Source organism: Passer domesticus, chromosome 6 (genome assembly GCF_036417665.1).
Source record: "Passer domesticus isolate bPasDom1 chromosome 6, bPasDom1.hap1, whole genome shotgun sequence".
Lineage (NCBI taxonomy): Eukaryota > Metazoa > Chordata > Aves > Passeriformes > Passeridae > Passer > Passer domesticus.
The window spans coordinates 34,393,324-34,411,216 of record NC_087479.1 but is presented as its reverse complement, the minus strand read 5'-3'; the positions used below and the strand labels follow the sequence as shown (position 1 = coordinate 34,411,216).

The following is a 17,893-nucleotide window of genomic DNA, read 5'->3' as shown; positions in this document are numbered from 1 at the left end:
TAATTTATTAAAGTTTGAGGTGTTGAAAGGGTTGTAGTGGGAAGGTTTAGACAGCAAGAACAGGAACAAGAGCTGAGGGACATGTTGGAATAAGAGTAAGCTAAATTTTTAGGACGGGTGAAGGGCCTTGATGCTAACTCTTACCACAAGGTAGAGAAGATAGGAGGACATTCTTGTTTGTCAGCCAGAGACCCCAGGAGGAGTTTAAGCTGTCTCTCATGTGGTTCATTTAGCAGCTTAGCCAAAATGAGATCAAGAGCCCTGCCGAGGACTGGATGGTGCTGGTGCATGAGAGGCAATGTGCATTCCCAGCCCAGAGAGCCAATTGTATCTTGGGCTGCATCCAAAGCAGCAGGGCCAGCAGGGCCAGGGAGGGGATTCTGCCCCTCTGCTCTGCTCTGCTGAGACCCCACCTGCAGGGCTGCTTCAGCTCTGGTGTCCCAGCACAGGAAGGGCAAGGACCTGCTGGAGTGAGTCCAGAGGAGGCCACCAAGATGATTAGAGGAATTGAGCACCTCTGGTGTGAGGAAAGGCTGAGAGAACTGAGATTGTTCATCCTGGAAAAGAGAAGGCTTTGAGGTGACCTAATGGTGGCCTTCCAGTACCAGTACCTGAAGGGAACCTATGAGAAAGATGAGAGGGACTTTTTACAAGAGCATGTAAAAACAGAACAAGGGCAAATGGATTCAAACTGAGAGAGAGTAGATTTAGATTAGATATTAGGAGGAAGTTCTTCGTATGAGGGTAGTGAGGCACTGGAACAAGTTGCCCAGAGAACTTGTGGATGCCCCATCTCTAGAGGTGTTCAAGGCCAGACTGGAGCGCTGAGCAACCTGGTCTAGTAGTGAAAGGTGTCCCTGTCCACAGCAGGAAGGTTGGGACTAGATGATCCTTAAGGTCCATTCCAACCCAGGCCATTCTGTGATTCCATGAATCTATGGGAGACCTGCATGGGTGGGTGAATGCTGGGCAGGCCGTGGTGTGCTTGGTCCGTTTGATGGGGTCCTGCCAGAGTGCAGCACTCCCCTGTCTGGCTGAGCCAGGCTGTTCTGCACAGGGCTGGGCTGTGGCAAGGCAAGGGAGGCAGTGCAGCAGCCCATCTTTCTGTGAACTGCAGCTGATAAAGCTCATCAGTTGAGGCTCCTAGATTTAACCCTTCTGAATCACTCTGGTTCACTGCAGAGCTGGCTGATGACATGATTTCTTTCAGTTTATGAATCAGGAGGTGGTTTTTTAATGGTGCAAAGCTCTGGATTCTGAAACTAAAAGCCCAGCAGAGCTGGCCTCCTTCTGAGAATCTGCAGCTTCTCCTAAGGCATGAGTTCCTGAAAATTCACAAAATAGCCCTGTTTGGTTTTCCCCGTATGTTTTTATTCTGTAAGAAACAGAAATAAAACAGCCCCAAAGAGCAAAATGAAATGGTGAAACTGAGTATCTTTTGCCCTATTTTCAGTGCTACAGAGGAGAACTGTGAGTCCCATCAAATGCACAGAGCCTTGGATAAAGATGCAGTATCTTGGCTCTATGTAAATGATTGGATATGCAACTTAGATTTGGCTGTGTCAATTCATTGTGCTGCCCCTTATCTTGGTCACAAGAAGCCTGTGACCAGAGCCAAAGCACCCCAGCTCTGGCTCCAGCTCCTTTTGTTCATATATAATAATTGTATCTGCAGTGTGCAGAGCGGGCTCATTTCAGGCTGGCAGCTGCACAGCGTTGTTTGCAGCTCATTAATTTCCTACAGATTGCTGCCTTGCTGCTTTGGATGTAGTGCAACTCCAGTGGCTGGGCTGAGTGCCGTCCTGCAGAGCTGAAAGCACTGTCTGCGTGGGTGTGTGGGAAGAGCAGGGTGAGGGAGGGGACAGAGGGACTTGCAAGGCTGGTATCTGGAGGCATTTGTGATGGGAAAGTTGGCTTTGCTCTCCACCCTTTTTGATGTGCTTTGAGCACTGAAATCTGTGGATGCTGTCACATGCAGGAGCCAGAAAAGAGTGGAGTGTTGAGATATGCCAGCTCCCGTGCTGGGAACTGGGGGGACTATCCTGACCTTTCTTGAAAAGCCAAATTTCATTGCCATTGTTGTCCCAAAACAGGTTCTTTCACCTGGTATGCAAGAGGCTGATCCACACACAGAATCAAGGTATTTGTCTGATTTACAGTTCTGTGCAGAAAGGCATGCTGGGTGACAAATCCACAAAGTTAGCACAAGGACTGTCAAAACTTTTCACTATTTATGCATTTTAGCAAACAAAGGCATTGATGTTCATTGCCTACAAGTTCCGTATTAATGCTCTAATTAATTAATTAATTGCATGTTAGTGGTCTTATTAATTCTGTTGTCTGTTGGTTAAATTATTTCAGTCCTCTGCTCTACCAGCTTTTCATCCGTTCTCGTGCTAATTAGTCCACATGCTCAGTCTTTCTCTTCTTTTGAGTCCATCAGTTTCCTGAGTCGGTACTTCATGAATGATTGTTGCAATCTCCTCTTGTCAAAATGACCTCTTGCCCAGTCAGAGCCAATTTCAGCACAGTTGCTGAGTTGGCTTTATTAGTTCCTTCCTTATCTTGGAATTTCTGCCAAATGTCCTTGTGGCCTGGAAATCCTGTATTTTTTGTGTCCACTATCAGTAGTACATGCTTCTCCCCAAGCTTTGTTAACCTCCCGCTTGGTCTGAGATCACTGAAGCATGTCAAGCCCTAAACTTTTAGCAAGGAAATTCTATCAACAAGTAATTTATCTTTCTAATACCTGGACATCAGCAGTGTAGTAATTGTACAGTGAGTCTTGAACAGCCATGTTAGGAGGAGCCCTTAGTCTGTGTTGTCTCTGCTGGGAAGAGCAATGCTGTAGGTATGATTCTGCACATCTACCTTTGCCTGCAGGTAGTGTCATCCCAGGGAATGTGGATGTGCCTGGCAGGCAGAGATCAAGGACCTGTATTCCCTGCCTGTCGTCCACTTTACTCCCACCAGAGCCTGGCTCCTGTGCTGGGATGTGTTTCCCTAGTGTGCTAGCATGTCCCTGCCCATGCTTCTGGGTAGACTTGGGCAGCTCTGGCCCCAGCTGCAGCGCCCTGTCTGCCTCTAGTGTTGGCAGCAGAGACAAAGCCACCCCAGCTATGGCAGGAGCTGACCAAGTATGATGTCAGTATGAACTTGTGAAGCAGCATGGCAGCAGCAAGATATTCATGAAGTTCCCAGAGTTCTGGTTTTGGCAAGCTCAGGTGAAGGGGGCCACACTTTCCCAAAGGAGCAATGCTTAAAGGCCAGCCCCTTGTATCTTTTCAAACCTGCCATGACAAAGCATTGAGCAATGCATGGCAGGGTCATGCAATCAGGCAATGCCAGGGGCTCATTTCGGCTAACAAGCTCCAGCAGTTTTTGCCCGAGGAGGAATTTAAAGCCTTCCCAGGCTGGTGAGGATTGTTTTGAATCTAGTATTTCTCAATCCTCAACTTCCTCCCCCCTCCGTCCCCACCTTCTCATCCTCACCAGCATCTCCATGGCAACCCTGTTGCTGAAGAATAGAAAAGACATCTAAATATAGCTTCCAAATCTACATGCCTTCAGCAAAAAGTCTAAAACTAGGGGCGACAGCTTGAAGCACTGATCTGCCAATACCAGCCAATGACAAGTGTCTGTCTTGCAGCTGGAATTCAGGAACACTGTGGTGGGACAGGGGGTCCCTTCCAGATGAATCCCTGTTTTGTGTTTGCTCAGAACACCTCAAGAGGCTTTGAGATACTCCAGCCTACCCAGTCCTGTCCGGGGCATTCCCAGTCCTGCACCCTGTCAAGCTTTGGAGCTATTCTCCAGAGCAAAAAAAAGATCTCCGGTTTTTTTTTTTGGCCATTGATACCTATGATGCATTTTGATATCATAGGTGTTTATTGTGGTACATCAGACTCCGATGGAAGCAGTAAAATTCAAAGACCTTTAGTAAGGAATAAATGTCCCTTCCTTCCTTCCTTCCTTCCTTCCTTCCTTCCTTCCTTCCTTCCTTCCTTCCTTCCTTCCTTCCTTCCTTCCTTCCTTCCTCCCTTCCTCCCTTCCTCCCTTCCTCCCTTCCTCCCTTCCTCCCTTCCTCCCTTCCTCCCTTCCTCCCTTCCTCCCTTCCTCCCTTCCTCCCTTCCTCCCTTCCTCCCTTCCTCCCTTCCTCCCTTCCTCCCTTCCTCCCTTCCTCCCTTCCTCCCTTCCTCCCTTCCTCCCTTCCTCCCTTCCTCCCTTCCTCCCTTCCTCCCTTCCTCCCTTCCTCCCTTCCTCCCTTCCTCCCTTCCTCCCTTCCTCCCTTCCTCCCTTCCTCCCTTCCTCCCTTCCTCCCTTCCTCCCTTCCTCCCTTCCTCCCTTCCTCCCTTCCTCCCTTCCTCCCTTCCTCCCTTCCTCCCTTCCTCCCTTCCTCCCTTCCTCCCTTCCTCCCTTCCTCCCTTCCTCCCTTCCTCCCTTCCTCCCTTCCTCCCTTCCTCCCTTCCTCCCTTCCTTCCTTCCTTCCTTCCTTCCTTCCTTCCTTCCTTCCTTCCTTCCTTCCTTCCTTCCTTCCTTCCTTCCTTCCTTCCTTCCTTCCTTCCTTCCTTCCTTCCTTCCTTCCTTCTCCTTCCATCCCTCCCCACAGTATGGTTGTGATTGAAGTCTTGCTCCTTCTGAAATTCCTTTCTAAGATAAAAAAGGGCACAGAATCTCCTCCTCAAAGCTGTTCCCCTGGGAACTTGCCCAAGGTAGGGAGGGGTGAAATGTCTATGCCCAGAGCCCTGGCTCTGCTTTGCACCTACACCAGGCTCATACCCACCTCAACCGTCTGGTTTCATGGGCTGCCAAGTTGAATTATTGCTTGTACAAGACATGTACTTACTGTGCAGACCTCAACAAATAGCTCCACAGGCTGTTGAAATTTTGTCTGCCCTCCCCTGGCCCTGAAGCATCGAGTCTCATAGGGTAAGCAAGAAGAAGCTGACTTGGAGCAGACCAGACCAGGGCCCGCATGAATCTGTACACACAGCTTCAATATTCAAACCCAAGTAGCTTCATTAAGCTGAATAAGGAAAGGAAAACCTGTGGAGCTGGGCTGTTATGCTTGTACAACCTAACTTAAATAGTTCAGCTGGTCAGCAACATGGACTCAGCTGAAAGAAGGGGGTTTAACAAACTCTGATTTTCCCTTTTTTTTCAGAAATTCTTAAAAACAAACTGTGGCATCTTTCCTTGAAGAATCCTGTATATTAGAGCATTTTATCATGTTTGAACAAAGTGAAATATAGAGTGCTTTGGATATCTTGTCTGGCAGGGCTGACTGCATTATGGAAGCCCATGGAGCATTTTTTGGTGCTTCAGGGTTTACAAGTTGAGTGTGAGACTTGAGAGTGGAGTGAATTTGCCATTCACTGGGTCCAGTGGTGATTCCCATGGCTGATACATGGATATACCACATCTCTTGAGTTGCCCTGAATTTATTAGACACTTAAAGATTTTTTTTTTTGATGGCATGGAAGTGCTTAATGGACTCACTTGCAACTTAGCAGCTCTGATTTCTCATTGCTGGTACAGTTATTTGCATTGGTACAAAGTAGGTGTGAAACATTGTCATGTGAATTTGGCAGCACTTCATGTCTCTTGGCAGTCTTGGGTGGCAGTGGGAAGCAAGGGCTGGGCTGCTGTGCACAAAACAGGCACAAACTGAAAAATGAAGATGACCAGAAAGACAAAGAAACCCCTTTAGTGTTGTCATCTAGGATGGAGAAACCATGACAGGCAATTTTAATTTATTTTTTTTTTTACTTTGGATTTATTTTTTTAATGGCTATCACTATGAATCTTTTATTTGTAACACTTTAAATTTTCTTATACAACTAAAGACTAAAAATACAGCTCTTAGTCTTGGCTATGTCCCTTTAATTATCATGTGTCAGCTACTAAAGCATTTTCAATAGTTCTAATTGAAGCATGAGCCAATTTACTAATTAGCCGAGATTACATGAGGAATACACAAAGGGAAGATGCCTTTCTGTGTCAATATTTCCTCCTTTATGCCTTAGGAGATCTGGTGTGATGTGAACAAACTACACTGCCAACAGCCAGCCAGGCAGAGCCCCTGAGCTCCTGGTGGTCCTGCACATTGTCCCACACAGTCCTGGGGTGGGCATGAGGGGTCACACAAGGCTTTGACTGGGGTCATTGTCTCCACCTCGGGGTACAGCTGCTTCTTGCATGGTGTCTTCTCCAGTGAACCTTTCCCCCTGCCTGTGAGCTGCTGTAGCAGAGCCGGGTGTTTCTGGCCCTGGCCCTTGCAGGAGTGGAGCAGAGATCCCTCGTGTGCTGCATGTGTGGCAGGGACAGAGGCTTACAGAAGGGCTCTGGGTCTCCTGGGCCAGTCTCAGACTCTGCCTGTGTGGGAGGAACAGCAGGGATACAGGGAGCCACTCCAGGGGGCAGTGCCAAAGGCTTCTTCCCCCTCCTGCTTTGTCTGTCTGGGTGGACATTGCAAAGGACTTTCTAGGGGTAAAGAGTTGAAATATAGGGAAAGATCATCCAGAAAACCATCTTTGTAATGTGGCTATTAGAAAGCAGTTGGGCAACACCTACTTGTGAGGAATGGCTTGGTGGAAATGCCTCTGCCCAGAGACAGGATGATAGTTGTTTGCAGACGTATTTTCTGAGGTCTTTTAGTTCCCTCATGAAGTAAATAGACTTTAGCAAGGAAGAGGAGGTGCCCTACAGAAGTGCACAGCTCCTGCAAATGGGAACCACGTCAGATTAAGCCAGAATAAGTTGATACTCATATGAATAAATGATACTTCCACCACCACTTCAAGCTCCCTCTTTCTCTCTTCCCTCATCTTCTTTCTGGTTGCATCACTGTAGCATCTTCCACATTAGAAGTTCAAAACAAGTAAGGACTGTCCCCTATCAAGTCCCTGTGAGAAATAAGGACCACAGGGACTGCATGGATATAGAAACTAAAGTATGGAAGTATCAACTGACTTGCTTGTATGGCTTCAGGCTTGACAGGAGAAATACGTATGTCATATAGTAATTAGCACTGCAAAGAACCTTATTTTAATGATAAGATGATAGTTTCTTATAATAATTTATCAGGTGATTTTGATTAAAAGATAATCAGTTACCATCTGGTTATCCCATAAAACAACTTGATGACAAAAGAGAAAACACGGAAGAGAAAAATCTTGTTTTCTCGCGATGGCTTCTGACTATGTTACTTTATAGGCAACTGGCTGGTAGTGAAGCTGTTGGGGCTGTCTCCCATGCGCTTGCTACACAAAGTAGGATAACTCTTGTTGGGGTATCCTGCCAGGAATTTGACTCGATGAGCGTGGTGGGTCCCTTCCAACTCAGCATATTCTGTGATACTGTGACTGCTCTATGAGGTCTTCTAGCATAGTAGCTGGGCCCTATCTGCAGCTTCATAGTGAAATCCCAAACCAGCGCAGAGTTCTGGGGAAGAGTCAGGCTGGTACCACAGGCTTTGAACTTCATGCTGCAGGAACCTGCACCCACAGCAAATCAGATGAAGGTTTGGGTTTTTCAGGATGTGTCAAGAACAGAATGGCTTGACCCAAAGTGTCTGTACTAATGATTCACATTAATGAGTTACTGAACATCTCCTGATACATCTCACTGTCCCGGGATGTTTACCTTGCTGTCCTGGCTGCTTTTCATCCCGGCTAATAGCGTCCGACCAGGGACTCTAAAATATGCCCTTGCACAGCCCTGCCTGTTTCAATGGTATACACTATGTGACATCTCCTGACTCGCATTGTTTTTAGAGTTGTTTCACATTCCAGAGTCACACAGACACATCCTCTTAACCTTCTCAGCAATAATTCCTGCAAATGAGAGTGTCCACACAAAGAAATACTCGGTATTTTCTAGCACATTAATCAAATAACCATTCAGTTGTTGCCTTATGTGTTGGAAGTGGACATGTTGTCAAATAAAATGATTTTATAGATTATCCTCTGTACTTCCCAGATGGGGAATTTAGCAACATCATGTGCACAAAGTCCTTTAGGAGAAGATCGATGTCAATTCATTTCATCTTCTGTTGCTTACTCAGGGAAATCGCATTCTTAATGTTGCTCCCCAGAGGAGCTTTTCCATCCCTGATTTTTAAAACCAGTGGTTGTTTCTAAGTGTATGTTGAAAGCAGAACCTCATCTGAAGGCTATTGGGTGGCAGCTTGCAATGACCTCAGAGAAAAAGAAGCAAGTGAGCAGCTATCCTGTCTTCTGTATGGCCAGGTGTTCCCTGGGAGTGCTGGCTTTTGGCTTGCCCTGCTGTGTCACAGGCCAAATTGAAAGTGTTGCTCAGTCTGCTGAAAGCTGCACCGAGCCCTGAATTAAAGAGCCCTTCCCATCACTGTAGTCATGCAGGTGTTGAGATCGGACTGTGCTGTGGCTTGGTGCTGGCAGTGGGGCTTTGTATTTTGCAGAGTGGCTCCTTGCCGCCAAGAGAGGCTTTTGTATGGTCTCTGCTGTTCTCTGCTTTTGAACTGTCTGAGGTGTGTCTTGGCCCCAGTCAAACTGTCAGAGAGAATGGGGAAGGCTGGAAAGTGTCCTTTTTTCCCTGTGTGGAGCAGCCAGAGGCTGGGGAATGAAAGCTGCTCAGCTGAGCAAGGTAGGCTTCAGGTTCCTTGCTTCCCATGGTGGTGAGCATGCCCATCAGGGCTGCTGCACGGCCAGCCCCTCTCGTGCCCGCCTCTGCCTCCATTAATTTCAAGAAGCTGTCATGATGTTCTTGCAGCAAAATGTTCCCAAGCCTCCCGCTCCCACACGCTCTCTGCCTCTCGGTGTCCTTCTGTCACATCTCTCACATTAGCGTGATGTCCTCCCGGGGCAGCGTTACACTCCAGCCCTTCTCTCCATCCATCTCCTGCACTCTTCATGCCTTCCGAGGACGCAGCTCTCAGTGTGGCTGTAGGTGAGAGATGAGATTGTGTGGGAGCAATCTGTGTTTTGGCCTCCAGACAATTTATGACAGCTCAGGACGCAGCTGTATTTATGGTTGCTTTCATAGGCCTGGATTTGAGCGGAATGCTCACAGAGGTAGGGAAGCTGCAGAGCGGGGGAAAGGGCAGCCCTCACCAGCCACAGTGGACTGGGAGGGGTGGCCTGATGGGCCACCACAACCCCCCCTCCGTCAGCACTGACCTTTCTGTGGTGACAGTCACGGGAGCAGCCAGCCGAGAGAAGGGCACTTCCCCTCAAGGGAGCAAACCCAGCGCTGTGCCCCCATCTGTGCAGGCTGCAGAGCGGCCTGGGAGCAGGGATGCTGCTCTTCCCTCTGCCACAAAATCCCAGGGAAAGGTTAACCTCTCCCCGTTATGTGGCACTGAGTCTGTGAGCCCTCGCCCACCTCTCCGTGTCACTACACAGTCCTTGCCAACTTCTGCCCTGTTCCTTTTCTCCTTGCACAGGGAGGTCTGGCAACACCCTGATCTGGAGCAAGAGCTGGCAGTGGCTGCAGTTTGGCTCCCATCACCCCCATCCCATCACAGCTGGGTCCCCAAGCATCACCTCCAGGCTCCTGCTGTGTCCCCAGGGCTTTAATGGGATGGAGGACCTGCTGGGCACTCACCACCTCTCAGCAATCCCACCTCCTTTGGGATTCAGTCAGATGGGGAGAGGGGGTGCAAGGCCCAGCCTGTGTCCATGCAGGGCACCTGAGGCTTTGGCCTGTCGCTTTGATCTGTCCTTCACCTGGTGTTTCAGAGCTGGGTAAAAGGTTCTTTTCTCCTTAAAAGCTTGTTGCAAAGGAGGAAACCAGGAAGTTACTGGATGGGTAACCAAATTCAGATTCTCTTTTTGGAAAAGCCACCTGATGCTTGAGTGTGTGGTAGTGGTCCAGTTTGCAGCAGAGCTGAGTTGGTTTTGGAGTCCAAAAAGTTTGTGTTCCTGACTTGAGGGGACCTGCTTTTGCAAAGCCAACGCTTTGTCGTGCTAGCTTCTAGGGATCCCCAGCAACCATTCTTTCTCTTTATTGAGCTGGTTTTTTTACATCAAAACAGAGACTATTCTAAGGAAATCTCAGCACTGTGGAACTACTTGGTAGGACATATAGAGCTCCTTGTACTTAACAACATGTATGTGGGAAGGAAGGAGGGAAGGAGGGAAGGAGGGAAGGAGGGAAGGAAGGAAGGAAGGAAGGAAGGAAGGAAGGAAGGAAGGAAGGAAGGAAGGAAGGAAGGAAGGAAGGAAGGAAGGAAGGAAGGAAGGAAGGAAGGAAGGAAGGAAGGAAGGAAGGAAGGAAGGAAGGAAGGAAGGAAGGAAGGAAGGAAGGAAGGAAGGAAGGAAGGAAGGAAGGAAGGAAGGAAGGAAGGAAGGAAGGAAGGAAGGAAGGAAGGAAGGTCAAATGGTTTGCATGCATAATGCTAACTGTACAAAGCCTTAGAATAGCTGTTTCACAGTACATAAGCTGACCCCAGGAAACAGGGTCTGTGGTGTTTTTTCCAAATTTTTGCAGATGAGCAATACCAATTATTTCGAAGCTCCTAGAATGGAAAAACCATAAGCAATGGTACTTATGAAAAGGGTATTTAAAAGCAGCCCACGTCCAGGAAGCACTGTCTGCTTTGGAAAATCCCACCTTCTGTTTTGTAGTAATGAGCAAGGAAAGATCAGAGCTATGAATCAGCTGTAGGTTTAACTCAGCAAATTGAACAAGCTTTGCAAAGTATCAGGGGCCCAGATAAAATCTGTTTCAAAAGCCAAATTCAACACCTCCAACAAAAATGAAACAAAAAATCATCATGATGGAGTCTTAGCAGAGCAGCAACATTTACACTGGAGAAATACCTTTTAAAATCTTTTCAGCTGGATTAGCAGAGATTGAAGAGCCTAGAGAAAGGAAAGGAGGCTTGCTGGCATTGGTGCAGGGTATGGGTAAAGCAAGCATTGCCAAAATAAAGCTGATTTAGCTCAGAAAGAAGAATTGGAGGTTATTTTTCTTGTATATTCCTGCATTGATGGATAGGCAGATGTTGTCCAAACTCTACTTTTACCCCTGTGCCATCATTTGAAAGAGAAGGGTTGGGACCAAGATCAAGACCAAAGTCAGCACAGGGAACAGGATTTCCACAGCTGGAGTGCAGGAGGAATTGACTTGAGGGTCAAACTGTAGGATGACTGAATAATTTTTTGGTCATTATTGATATCAGTAGGAATGCAAGCTGCAGTGATGATTCTCCTATTCTGTGCTGAAATGGTGATTTTCCAGAGGCTGCTGGCCGTGGCAGCATCCCCAGGGTGGGGATCACAGTACTCCCAAGGTGCAGAGCTAGACTGCTTGTTCTCTGAAGCACTGTGAGATGAAAGATACAGGATTTAATTGCAAAGGCTACAGGCTGAGGCACATAGAGATGTGAATTTGGGCGCATCTTTCCAGATTGCCAGTGATTGTGATTGCCAGTCCTGCTTTTCTCTTCCTTCCCATTGCCAGTCAAGACTGATTGTGCACAACATCCACCTGGGCCTGATTTGACTGCTGAGGATGGGCAGGAAGAAGAAGAGGAGGTTGTTGTTGCAGGGCCATGTGTGGATACAGAGCAGTGGGAAGCAGGGGATCTTTCACTGGCAGGAGGGACAATTGTTTTGAGGTAAGGGAAACACTTTTTATGTGGAACTGACTTCTGGTTTAAAAAATGCAGTTCCAGCTTGGGGTTGGGATCAACTAGAAGTCCAGGAGCCCCAAGATGGCAAGCAGATACCCATTCAGAGGAGTTACATGTGCAAACAATGTTGTATTTAAGAGGGGGTCATAGCAGCTTGAAATGAAAGCACCAATGTCTTCAGTCACAAGTGAGAGATGTGGCTGAATGAACCTTTGCAGCCACTGGGAGAATGAGGGGAGTGCAGGGGTCATTTTGAGCTTGCAAGAGTCAGTGCAGCCTGTCCGTAAGGAGGCAGTGGGTTGGCAGTCTTTGACTTGTTTCTCTTGTTCTCTTTGGGTGTGAAAGTTGTGGGACAGTAACCTCTGCATAAGGCATGCATTTGCTGTGAAGGAAACCATGGCACAATGAGCTCTTATTTTCCTACAAAATGATACAAAAACTTGTAAGAATTTTGCTAAAGGAGAAACACAGGATCTGCTGCCCACCTGCTCCAGCAGCTCAGAGCAGCAGCCAGCACTTCTCAGAGCAGGCCAATGCAGCTGAGGCAGCAGCATGGTGCAGCAGGGTGTGTGTGCTTGTGTGGCTGCTGGTGTGCATGCATGCATGTGTGTGTGTGTGTGCACAGGGGTAACAGAGTGAGGGAAGCCTGCTTCTCTGCTGGCCATCAGACCTCACTGCCCACAGGCTGAGCCCTGAGCCAGTTTGCTGGGGGATTGTTTTTGTCTAACTTCACTTTCTGGTTTAGCCTGCTATTCTGCCTTTGGGTTAAACAGAAAATTGGCCAGTGTCACTTGCAGAAAGCAGGCTTTAGCCTTTCTCAAAAGGCCATGTTGAGTTTGTTTAGTGGGTGAGAAAACTTTGACTCTCTAATGTACCCATTTAACTCCGTCCTTCCTTGACTTTTGCTTCTCTGTTCCCCTCTCCCCTTTATGACCCTTATTATTTTTCCATCCACAGCAAAACAGTTCACATCAAGGTAATTGATGATGAGGAGTATGAAAAAACCAAGAATTTCTTCATTGAGCTGATGAGCCCCCGCATGGTGGATATGAGTTTACAGAAAGGTGTAGTACTGGCCCTGCAGACTAACATTAACGTTCTTTCCTCCTTTCTTCCATCTCCTTCCTCCTCTTCTCTTCCTCTGATGTCTCTCTGTCTCCGACTGCTCTGCCCTAAACACTGCTGTGCACGCACACCGTGTCACTTGGTACCCATGGGGTGGCATGGGGAGTGGTGCTGGGGCTGCTCAGAGGCAAAGTGGCAAGGGGAGGAGAGAGAGAAGGATGGAGAGCATCCTGCTTGTCCATATTTCTGTGGTGACTTGAGAGGAAACTTCTGCTACCCCCACTGGAGGGCCCAAGAAAATTTTGTAGTGCCAGTGGGAAGATGCTGGCTAGAAACACATCCAGCATCTCAGGAGATCATCCCCCTAGCCCTGGTCCTATGGGTTGTTCCAGTCAGACTTGTATTAGAAAAACAGAGGAATTGAGGCCTGGCAGAGAAGCAGCTCAGTGACTTCTGAGAAGCAGTGGGCAAAGGCTGTGCAACCTCTGGTCTGGTTGTCACAGAGCAACTCTGGGAGCAGGAGCTGAGGGCAAGGAAGAGCCAGGGCCTGCTTTGGTTTGCCCGGGGGCTCACAGCAGCTGTGTGCATTGCAGGGGTAGTGGAGGGGGCCAGATAAGCTGGCCTCAGGGGAAAGAGGCTAGACCTGCTCCAGTGCCCAGGGCATTTCCTTTTGAGCCTTGAAGGCATTGGCCCATTGTGTCCCCTGTGAGCAAAGTTGTCCATTTCCTGGGAAAACTGCATCTTCATTTGAGGAACAGGACAGGAAGATGTATAGATACTATCAAGAAGAGAAAGCAATAAGATGTGCCATTTTAAAAATGGGAGTTAGAACCATCAGCCTCCTTAGCAGCTGGTGGAGCTGTAGCCACTGGCAGAGACCTACCTCACCGCACTGGGGAATATGTCTCTCTCTTCTCCTCAGGTTCCCAGCCCAGAGTCTTTGCAGATTTATTATTAATCATGAGGGTATTATTTATGGTAAGAAGAAATTGGTCTTCCAGCTAAAATGCAGTGGGTAGCTCAGGGTGGTGGTCCCTGATGCTTTTCAGGCAACTTATACCCTTTCCATTACCATCTGACACTGGAAAAAAATGCGCTGCAGAAGTCACCTTCCACTAACCATCAGCAAGGTCCTCCTCCCACTTTTCCCTGCCTCCTCACTCCCTTGCCAGCTCCCTGTGCCCCTAACAGCCCCGCTCCCAAGGAGCCGCTGCGAGGATGCTGTGTCCGACAGGCGGGAAGGGGCCGTGTGCCAGGAGCCCACGCCGCCGCCGCTGCCGCGCCTCCAGCCAGCTGACCCGCTGTACACGGTTGTCTCTCTTGTTGTCCCTACAGGAAGACCATAAGGGTTAAGATAGTAGATGAGGAGGAATACGAAAGGCAGGAGAATTTCTTCATTGCCCTTGGTGAACCGCAATGGATGGAACGAGGAATATCAGGTGTGAGATCCTTTATGAAAAAAATGCAAAAAAGAAAAAAATCAGAATCAAGTATCCAAACCCCAAATCCAGAAAATATAACCTTCTTTCTCCTCCTTACCCTTCCTCCTTTTCTCCTCCTCCTGTAGAGGGATTGACTTTTACTCTTTGCCCTGCTGTATTCTGCTCTTACCCTGTTTCGGTGTCATCTCTGCCTTAAGAGCCTAGCTTACTTCTGATCCTCCTTTTGTGCAATGCTTGAGTCTCAGAGGCTGTGTTATTTTGATTGGGTTTCCTTGTCTTGAGATGTTTTTTGTTCTGAGCACACCTTTGCTGTTCTCCCTGCTCCTGCTTCTTTGCCAGGACTTTGGGGAATGCAAAAAGCAAGAGAAGGGTGTAATGCATGGCTGCCCCCTTCAGCTCCTCCTGTACTCCCCCTGTCCTTCCCTCTGTTGTTGCCTCCAATGGCACTGCTTTGGTGCTCTTGGGTCCCTATGAAGTGTGATGAAAAGTCCATAGGAGAAGAGAGGAGGTGTGAAGTAACTTGGCTTGCTTTTTTTTGAAATGGTTCTTCATGTCTTTCATTTGAAAACCCCTTTAAATATGTCACAATCACAGTCTGTCATGCAGAGGGTGTGAAGCTCTACTGAGGTCCTACTTCATCAGCAGTGAGACCCAAGATCTCCCAGCAGACCAGGATTCATAGCTGGAATAAACCCAAACTTCCAGTTGTGTCTTGCCAACATCTACCTTTATTCTTGTCCTATATGTGTTTGACCCCTTTCTCACTGAGTCTTGCCACTGGCTTCACTAGCTTTGGGGTGGCCTAGGAGGGTCAAGATTTAAATTGGAGTTCAAATCCACCTTCTGGGTGCCTGTTAGAGCGTAGAGCCAGCTGTGTGTGCCCACAGGCTTATTTCTGCTCTCAGGTGCTGCTGTCAGTGATGGGACACCTGGCTGCTGCCCGTGCACTGCTCAGCACAGCTCTCCCTTGCTGAAATGTCTTCTATTTCTTACCTCACCAGCACAGCAGCTGCCCTCTGGCCAGTCCAAGCTCCCACAGACTGCTTCACAGGATGTTCAGGATAGACACAGGTTACGTTAGCATTTCAGTATCATGTAGCATCTGTGGCCTTGTAAAATGTAAACCCGTATTTTAATGCTGTTAGACTGCCTCCTGCAACCCATAGGCAATAAGGGATATCAGGTTCCATTTTGTCAAGCACAAGCCCTCAGTTTTCACTGAAGTCCAACTGCCCTTGAGCAGAGGCAGTGATCAACTTTGCCATATCCCATGGAGTATGTCCCAGCAATCGGTTGCCCTCCAGGGTAAAGATGTGAGCATGGCTTCTAGGTAGAAGTTGTCTGGTTTCAGCTTGTAGCCACTACTTTACTACTTTTTGTCCATCATATAAAAGAACCATATAATGCCACAGCTTCCATGTAGGTATCTGTTCTCTACACCCACAGTATGCTCAGATTTCTTCTTGGATATTGTAAAGGCCAAATGTTTGGTACTGGATCAAAGTCTTCAGTCCTAGAACCACACTGGGGTCTCCTCTCCACATGTATGGAGATGTCTTCCTATCCATGGGTCTCCCACCTCCATCTCAGCAGGTCCAGGAGGAAAATCACAGGCCCCTGGCTTTCTCCTGCTTATGCACTTGGCAGCTTGGAGCAGCACAATGAATTTTTTTCTCAGCTGTCTGTTCTCTGTGAATCCTGCAGCCTTTTCCAAACAATGAGCAGAATCAGAATACAGAGTCAGAAATCGGCTGTTTTTATGTAGTTCCACATTTCTTTTTCCTGCACAGGTCACATTGCACCTGGCTGAATAAGAACAAGTGTTTGTAAAAAACCCAGATGGTCCCAGAAGTGGACCAGTTGTAAAATGTCCTCATTCTTACTAGGACTACAGAGCCAGTTTGCTGTATCATATATCTCTTATTTAGATCTATATCAGCTCTAGTCAGTGTGCTTGTCTGATTTGCAGGAGGCAGAGAAGAGGTCAGAGCTGGACTAAATTGATCTGCAGCACAGAGCCTACAGGCCAGGAGGTGAGGGCACATGCCTGGACAGACCCTCTTTTGCCTGGAGGAAGTAAAGGACCATGCCAGGAAGGAGATACAGGGCCCTGGCTGGCCTCATTAGAGAAATGTCAGAGTGAGAGCACCATGGTTTTAAAATCTGAGAGGCAGAAGATTAAACTGCATTTGTAAATGTTGCTGGCACAAGGTGGCACAGTCGCTACACTAAATCCAGGGCATCTGGAAAGATCCCCAGCTCTGTACTGCTGTACTTTGCGGCATCTCCGGTGAGCCTGCCTTGTGCCTGGCATGAAGAATAAGGAGCTACACGAGGCTTTCCCACAGAGAGCACTGTGAGTGATCAAGAGCAGATGCTGTGGCCAGCAGCTTCACAGAATTCATGCATGCCCAGCTGGCTCCCGGTGGAGCGGAGGCAGCCTGGGCCACGCTCGGGCTTGCTCGGGCATCGTGTGACGTTCCACACAGCGCTGGGAAGGGATGCTCGTGCTGGCTCCAGGACACGTGTTCCTGCCAGCATCAGCACAGGGTGCTGTCATTGTTCTGTGCCCACAGACTGGGAAAATCCCACACCACAGTCACCTAGCAGGGGCTTTGCTGGGTTTTGTTGTGGTGGTGGATGTACCCCCACGTGACTCACTCAGCAAGGGCAAAGCACAGCTGTTGCCTCTCCTTGGGGACCCAGGCCCAGTAGCTTTTGAGGTAGAGTCTCTCTGGGTTTTGGCTACTCATGCATTTGTTCCCAGTGCGGCAAAAGATGTGGTTTTCTTGACAGTTTGTCCTCATTTTGTTGTTACTCCTCACTTAGCTGTGTCACACTGAGCCTGTGCCTCAGTGCTGTAGGAGGACTGATGCTGTCAGCTATTTGCAGCATCCTCAAAACTTCTCCTGGCTCCTCTGAAAGTGGGGTGGCGTTGGGCACCTCAGATGCATGGCAGTCATGTTTGTAAGTAATCTGCAGTCCAGGTCACGCAGTGATAGCTAGTTGTGCCTGCACTAGCACAGCTTTGTGCTGAGGGCCTGCAGCCAGCCCAGGACCTCTCCATGCAGGGGGCAGCTCCAAGCTTACCTTAGGGATACAAACAAGGTGACAGTGATGAAATCAGGGGTGAAATGTTCCCTGAAGTGATGGCCGAGCTGATGACAGGGAGAAGTAGTATGTGCTTTTCAAAGCAGCCTGGGGCAGAGTTTGAGTGGTTTATTTTGGGATGCAGAACTTGCTCCAGAGCCTGGTGCTGTTCAGACCCAGTGTGCTGTCCCTGAGGGTACCCACCCTGCTGCAGGCTGCCGTGGCAGTGGTTCCTGACAGACATGCAGCGGAGGAGGATGGCAGGTGGGAGCAGGGCTTACTACCACACAGTTGATTTGCATTACTGTCTGTGCTGCCCTGTACACCTGCCAATACAAAGCAGTCACTTCCAGTCAAGGGAACTTCTCCTTGGCTCTGATCAGAGCTGTGGGGCACAGGGATCTCCAGGATGGTCTCTGTGAGGGACAGAACTCAGCATGACATCCATCCTATTGCTCTTGCTCTCTGCATCTGCTATCACCTTACTGGAGGAAAAATCTTCTCTACACAGAAGTGTTCCTGTGGTGGTCCAAACGCAAATGCCTGTCTTGAGGTTGACCAGGGCTTGCAGAATGCAGACCAGCCACTGATACAGCTTTGAACTGGAATATTTTGCATCATCTGCAGATGCTGCTCCTCACTGTTCATCCCCAGTTACATGAGTCATGCTGCTTCGAGC

The 17,893-nt window shown here is 48.4% G+C and overlaps 1 protein-coding gene across 14 annotated transcripts in view; it reads left to right on the top strand.

The window, feature by feature from the left end:
* The window catches only part of SLC8A3 (solute carrier family 8 member A3), a 134,917-nt gene that overhangs the window by 99,621 nt on the left and 17,403 nt on the right, over positions 1-17,893 (top strand). For 8 of the 14 annotated variants that reach the window (XM_064424368.1, XM_064424361.1, XM_064424371.1 and 5 more), the window contains one exon: positions 12,575-12,681. The exons of 1 other annotated variant lie outside the window; for it this stretch is intronic. In XM_064424368.1, the coding sequence (XP_064280438.1) occupies positions 12,575-12,681 (107 nt within the window). Of the gene's footprint in view, positions 1-11,461; positions 11,603-12,574; positions 12,682-14,017; positions 14,122-17,893 lie in introns of those variants that run through there. 5 more of the 14 variants (XM_064424375.1, XM_064424374.1, XM_064424369.1 and 2 more) reach the window with 3 other exon arrangements.